At 35.7% G+C, this 7664-nt stretch overlaps 1 protein-coding gene across 1 annotated transcript; it reads right to left on the bottom strand.

Annotated features, from left to right (window-relative positions):
• Positions 1-844: 844 nt before the first annotated feature.
• On the bottom strand, positions 845-6840 carry LOC107301187 (cilia- and flagella-associated protein 298; the record flags this gene model as incomplete). The annotated part of the gene is made up of 6 exons (XM_015830446.1): positions 845-1112; positions 1210-1305; positions 1845-1976; positions 2891-3049; positions 6161-6228; positions 6774-6840. Coding segments are annotated over 6 exons (633 nt in total), but the record flags the coding sequence as incomplete, so codon positions are not given.
• Between the last annotated feature and the right edge of the window lie 824 nt (positions 6841-7664).

The following is a 7664-nucleotide window of genomic DNA, read 5'->3' as shown; positions in this document are numbered from 1 at the left end:
TTCAAACAGGATGGTGTAATGCAGGGGTGTCAAAGTGCCAGCCCGCGGGCCGGACGCATCACAAGAAAACTGCGCCCACCCCATTGCCGTCAATGGGGAAAAAGCTCCAATACGTTTGACATGTCTGGTGTAATGGATTGCTGCACTGAGCAGGAAGTTGAACTAGATTAACTAATTGGTAACCTCCAACCATTATGCAGTATTCAATTATAGGCTGTGGGCTTCATTTGATTCAAAAATCTTGTATTTATAAATAGGCAATAAATTTTTTCAATAGGACTGCTATTAAAAGTGAACATTGGAAATGAAAATAAATCCCCTTTCAAATTCTACTATTGCCTCTAGAAGATAAATTCCCTTATGTGATTGTTTTAGATATTTCAGTGCTGTTTCTGCTCAGTTATCTAATCTGAAAATTAATTTATATCATCTTCTCTAAACACGCCTTGTATACTTAGAACAAATTGCAGGCTGAACATGAGCAGAAACTGTATCATTCAAACATGGCACAGTGTAGTCAGATTCTTCTACTTGCACTATTAAAGGATTGTATCTTCCCAACTAGATTGTCTGATATTCCTTATATATATTCTAAACCAGTATTGGTAAGGCGTAATGTTTTCTGGAAACTTTCCTAGTATATAATATTTTTTCCTTCACAAAGTTTGAGTTTCCCTGTTTTTAAAAATAAACTCAGTTCCTTCTAAGCTAAGCCATACTAATTTGAATAATTTTATTTAGAATGCAAAAATGTAAGGAGAGGGACAATTTTATTGTTTTTAATAATAGTTTTTAGTAATAATATGAGAGCATGTCAGTATTTTTTAAAAAAATACGAGCAACAATCCTAATAATATAGATTTATTGACTACAAGGCAATCAACATTATAAATAAATAAAAATCTAATATTTAGTTTTAATGAGTAAATGTGCATTGATGTTACCTATGTAACTTGCTGTGTTAGTTTTATCTTAAAAATATTTTTTCTTGCCAAAATAACTTATCTTGGTCTCCACTTAATATCCTTGACACCATGAAAATGTCTTTTCAAGGCATGACTATCAGCCCATTCGGAATCTAAAAATGAATCATCATCATTTTCTTCTAATTTCTGAAAAACATGAAAAGAAAATGAATTATACATATATTGCAAACAAAATGTAAATATCTTGTTTTCAATAGAGTAACAGAGCAACAACACCTGATACCTTGAGTTCTTCTTGTCTTCTGTGATAAAAAAGAATCATCTGTTTATGTTCCTCGCCACTTATGACAGGTTCACGTGCTGGAGCTCCTTGCCCTTTCTTGAAACATAACAGAAATTAATATATTTCAACCTGCCTTATTCTGACAATGGAATACCTATTGATATGATGAATAAAATGTCAGGAGGGGCAGACATTAGTCCCTCTACAGCAGGAATAGACGACACATAATTCCAGATATTGAATTGCAATGTCTTTGTGATGAATGATGAAGAATGTTAGAGGCTGTAATTCAGCCACACGTGGAATGAATCATGTTCTCTACTTCTGCTTTACAAAGGCAAGTTTCTCTGTACTGTGAGACACTCAGCAGCTAAATCTGGCTTCCTTCAAACTGGAGCAGAGGGACAGCTTGCCATAATATTGTTTGTAGTGCAGAAGTATGATTATCCCACAATCATTTTTACACCAGTAAATGAGGTCTGCCTTGCTTTTGAACAGCATGCTTACCTGTATGAAGATAAATAATATAAAACATAATAAAATCTAAAACATAATAAATCTGGCAAAATATTGCTTTGGGTGAGTGTAAACCTGTATAAAGACTCTCACTTTACTCTTAAGTCACAAGTACTTACTTTTTGTATTTTGATGATAATTTTAGTTTTCTCATTTTTGCCAACATAGTCAGAAAGCTGGTTTGTTCTTTTGAGTTCCTTTGCTGCCCACCACAGCTGGGCCTCTGGTTCTTCAATAACCTCAAGGGCTGCCTGTAACAAACTGAGCTTTACAACAGGCAGAATCCAATGGCACACAAGCAGAAATCTACTCATACCCCAGACCTTCTTCCTTCCCTTCCTTGTACTACTCTCTGTAGCCTTTAAATCTGCTCTGAATGGTTAAAAGATTCCTTAGAACAGTGTTTCTCAACCTTGACAATTTTAAGGCATGTGGACTTCAACTCCCAGAATTCCACAGCCAGCATTGCTGGCTGTGGAATTCTGGGAATTGAAGTCCACATGCCTTAAAATTGTCCAGGTTGAGAAACACTGCCTTAGAACATTGTTGAGATCTATCTAAGAGATCTCAAAAAGAGAATTGCTCATCTACCATTTAGTTATTAAAAATCACCAGTAACACACTCACACACACACACACACACACACACACACACTCACTCACATACAGAGAGAGAGACACATCAGAACATATAAATGTTTTTTTTGCAGAATGGTAGGAACAGCAGTGAAGTGATTTTGGCTGATTAGTTAACTAACTCTTAATGAAGGAAATATAAGGACTTAAAAATGCTTAGACTTAATAGTGATGAGGGGTGGCATACTCCATCATCAGTTTTTTTCAATAAAATCTTCAGCATTATCATTGATTTCTAAGTCTAATACATAACATTTTTAAGATGTATTTTTTTCCCAACAATTCCAGTTACCAAGTGGAGGTAACAGAAGGGGAATTTATTTTCTTGCAATGAAAAAATAACAAGGGAAAAATGACTTTTTTTAGTGTAAATATATAACACTATGTAAAAAATGTATATACTGTACAGCAGTCTAGAAACCAAATAAACATGTAGATAATGAATCAATTACATTTTACAAACATCTCTCTAGGAAGAACAATATTTTTTTTTAAAAAAAAAAATCATTAAATCAAAACTAATGCTTACTTGAGTTCCTGACAGATCTTCTTTATTTTCAAACTCCATTCTAATTGGGTCATATGGAGGGAGCCCCATTGGATAAACAATCATTACAGCTCCTCGGAGCTGGTCGAGTGCATCTTTCACCATACTGGTAGTAACGCATACGTTGGCTTCCATTTGTTCCTACAATACAGAGAGAAGCAACTTAAATGAATAAACTAATACACTATGGAAGAAAGAATGCTTCCTCTGAAATCTACAATGACAGCACAGTATGAGATAAAGGCAAATAACAAAAAATATTTTCCCCATTTTTAGAATAACATTTCTCTGTCCATTAGCATTATCTACTACCAATTTATCATCTATTCAGAATTAATAATATTAAACATTTTAAAATGTCTGCTAAAATTGACATCTGCTTGTTTTTTCTAATGAAATTAATGGTTATTGATTTACTGAAATAATTATTTCAAATCTGAATAGGAAGCAAGAAGGAGGATTCCTTGCAGACATGAAACATTATTTCATCTCTTGATGTTTAGATATTTTTTGAAAAAAATTATGGGGATTAAACATTTCTCCCATTGCTCTACACAGCTAATCTACTTCAAAAAAAAATCTGCCCTTACTCTGCCCTTTTATATTTGTAGTAATTCAATTTCAATTAAAATACATCTGTCCAAAGGGACTTCATATGCATTATGCAAATTATATAAATATTTATATACTTATAAATGTGTAGTTACTGATTACTCTACTTGGTCAACAACAAAAAGCCAAATTAATGGAGGGCTATTGTAAGCTATAATAATTGCAGGCATATTTTCTTTTGCAATTATTCCAAAATAATTTCCAAGTCTTAAGTATGCAGGAATTAATAACCTTTCTTTGGATAGTAGAATCCAACCATTATTCACAACTAAATGTAGTTATGAACCAAATTAAATTTAACCTTTCACATACTAAAATATTCACTATGGAATGAGTTGTTGGAGCTTCAGCTAAAGGAAATCCTTGGATGAAATAGATTATTGGAATCATCTACAGTCAGGATTCAAAACTGGGCATGGGACCAAGTCTACATTGGTCACTGCTAAATGAACTGCATCAAGACTTGGAGAGTAAGTACATCCCTCCTTGTCCTACTAAATCACTTGACAACGTTTGATCACAAATACCCTTTGGGACTGTCTGCAGGGATTGGCAATCAGGGATATTATTTTCCTCCACTTCCTAAGTAGGTCGTTCCTTCTGATAGACATAAGAATGGCCCACTTGGACTATTGGTTCTGTTAGTGTAGCACAGGATGGAGCTCTCTCTCCTCCATGTTATTTAACACCTAAGCTCATTTGTCAGCATGACATGAGCAATAAATCACTGGCTAGGCCAAGCTGGAGGTCCCAGAAGAGGTCACAACTGCCATTTTAGCATTAGCATGAATTTAGCATTTTAGCATGAATCTTTTCCTAGCTTTAACTAGTGTGTCAGCTGCAATCCTTTTTGATAGCGATTCATGTTATTATCACCAGTTAGACTACAGACTTAACATGGGACCACCTTTAAGATGATTTGGACATTGCAGTTGCTTAATGTAGCAGCCTGGCTATTGTCAGGAATAGCAGCATACTTGTGTTACAATGGTTGTATTATTTGCCAATATCTTTAAGTATTGTTTCTTTGGAGAGCTAAAGAACACTGCTGGGTCATAATTAATTTGTAATCTACCAGAACTCTCAGATTCTTCCCTGAGTACTACTGCCAAAGCAGGGACTACCTACCTTGTACCTATGCATCTGATTTTTCCTATCTAACTGTTGAAATTTACATTTATCACTGCATAATATTTGTTGGTTAGCATCCGGTGTTCAAATCTATCAGGTTTCTTTTGAACTATCTATGGTACCTATTTGTTGGCACTATCTAACAAAATGAAATTCAATGATGAAAAAAGAAAGGTTCTACATTTAGGCAAGAAAAATGTACAGGTATAGTATAGGGGGTACCTTGCTCAATAGTAGTAACTGTGAGAGGGATCTCGGAGTCCTAGTGGACAATCATTTAAATATGAGCCAGCAGTGTGCTGCAGCTGCCAAAAAAGCTAACACAGTGCTAGGCTGCATTAACAGAGGGATAGAATAAAGATCATGTGAAGTTTTAATACCACTTTACAGTGCCTTGGTAAGGCCACACTTGGAATACTGCATCCAGTTTTGGTCACCCCGATGTAAAAAACATGTTGAGACTCTAGAAAGAGTACAGAGAAGAGCAACAAAGATGCTCTTTGGAGCTAAAGATGCTCTGGAGGCTAAAGCATATAAGGAACGGCTGCTGGAATTGGGTATGTCTAGTTTAATGAAGAGAAGGACGAGGGGGGACATGATAGCAGTGTTCCAATATCTCAGGGGCTGCCACAAAGAAGAGGGAATCAAGCTATTTTCCAAAGTGCCTGAAGGCAGGACAAGAAGCAACGGGTGGAAATTAACCAAGGAGAGAAGCAACCTAGAACTAAGGAGAAATTTCCTGACAGTTAGAACAATTAACCAGTGGAACAACCTGCCTCCAGAAGTGTGAATGCTCCAACACTGAAAGTTTTTAAGAAGACACTGGACAGCCATTTGTCTGAATTGGTACAGGGTTTCCTGCCTGAGCAGGGGGTTGGACTAGATGACCTCCAAGATCCCTTCCAACATTATTATTATTATTATTATTATTATTATTATTATTATTAGTAGTAGTAGTAGTAGTAGTAGTAGTAGTAGTAGTATCTAAGAGCCTGTTTTTCAAGTATTAGCTCCATGAAACAGCATTCCCAAGTTGCTGGCACATCAGAAAAACTGAAAAAAACAGGCCTGTTGTGGTAGGTATTCAGGTGCAAAGGGTAGAACTGGACTGCCTTTTTGTTTTGGGTGGATTTTAATTCTGGTTAATTTTTAAGTTTGGAGTGACAAATTTTAATGGGGGTTTGGCTTTTTTATTATTATGGCTTTTATTATAGTAAACTATTTAGAGTTTATGTGATTAAACAGTATCTACGTTATGAGACAGTTAAATAAATAAATAAGAAATCTGATCCTTTAGAATTTTTTTTTTATAATACATTAGGTGTGAGGCCAGAGATGTGGTTATTTAATCAAGGAATTGCCATTAAATAAATACAACCTTATTTCAATTAGTGGTTTGTTTTAGAATCAGACTTCCTGCTATTCTCTGAACAGCCTAAGAATAGTTGTCTCTGATAACACAGAGATGCTGGCTCATAAATATTTCACACCAACAATATTGTATCTTACCTTAGAAATCAGTGCCTTAGCTTCTCCTATGGTTGCTTTTAAAACTTGTTTCATTTTCTCATTTGGAGCTTAAAAAAGAAATAGGCAGATGATAGTATACAGCATTATATAACTATGGAAGTGATATAAATAATAATGTTTTGCATTGAAAGGGCCTCTAAATTAAAAACCAGCTATTGCGATTAAAAACCAGCTATTATCTTAAACTCTATCCAATTTTAAAAGATCAGAGGGGCTTTAGCTTATTCCCATTAGAAAACTTAAGTGTGTAGAATTGGCCCAAGTGTGCCAACAACAAAGCTTCTGAGCAAGAATGTTAAACAGAAAAAATCATGTCTATTCAGGAATAAATCTCAGCAGGGATTAGTCCTAATTTACAAAAAAAAAAAGCAAAAAAAGAGCACAGCATGATATTGGAGCCAGAAGTAACAAAGAATAAGGGTTAAACAAAGCAAAGAGAGCTTACACAGCAATGAAAAAATGCAGACAGTAGCTAACTCTGTTGAGTAATTTAGCCCCATATAACCATTGCATTTGTCAATATAGCATGTGGATGAAATACGTAGGCAGTGGGATATATCGAATAGAAAAAGTAATGTTAATGCCATCTTACCTAGCACAGCACAGATCTTGGAAGCTTTGTAGGATGGTATCAAAATAAGGCATACATAAGCCCAGTGCTTTAAAAAAAAAAAAAAAAAAAAGGTGCCAAAACTCACACATGTCATACAATCCGCCTTGCCTACCCTACAAAGTTCCATCCAAAAAAGGTGCCGGAACTCCGTTCTGGGCGTTTTATGACAAAAAAAGCCCTGCATAAGCCCCAGATGGCAAGAGGGATGGAAAAGGGGAGCAATGAATAGACTAATAGTAAGCATGCCAAGCAGCTTAATATCATCTCTTGTTATTAACAAGAATGCTTATGAAGTGTCACATTCCTCCTTTTTCCACAGAGAAGCACCAATATAAAAGCAATGAGTCACTGACTCTTTGCAAAGGAGATCAGGGCTGTCCCTTTTCAATGAAGGGAGTCAATTGGTTATTATCACCTTCTCTGAATTGTTAGGATGGGAGAAAAAGGAGAAAGATGACAAATGACTGGTGAGGGATGAGAGGGACACACGCAACACCCACTGTATCTTAGAATCTTATGGCTCGTCTACCTCACTAAAACATAGGCTCCGGGATTAGTGGAAATGGGAAAAAGACAATTGAAATATCTTTGTGGAATACTGACATGGCAATAAATAAAAGAATGGAATAATAAAAATGGTGCAATATATTAAGTCAGTAAAATCATGAAAGTGCCCTCTAGAATAATTGGGCTTTTAATTATTTTATAGCTTCTAAAAGGCCAGGAGGGAGAGGGCGAGTCTGATCTCTAAGGGGAGGCCACTCCAAAACAACCACATTGCTAGAGAGAAGCAGTGCCACCCAGTTCGAGCTCCTCTAGAGCTTAAAAGTATGGAATCATTAGCAGCTGTTGCCTGTAAGATCTAAAAGG

Source organism: Protobothrops mucrosquamatus, unplaced genomic scaffold (genome assembly GCF_001527695.2).
Source record: "Protobothrops mucrosquamatus isolate PMUCROS unplaced genomic scaffold, P.Mucros_1.0 scaffold10545, whole genome shotgun sequence".
NCBI lineage: Eukaryota > Metazoa > Chordata > Lepidosauria > Squamata > Viperidae > Protobothrops > Protobothrops mucrosquamatus.
The sequence above is the reverse complement of the archived record's forward strand: the minus strand, read 5'-3'. Positions and strand labels throughout refer to the sequence as shown.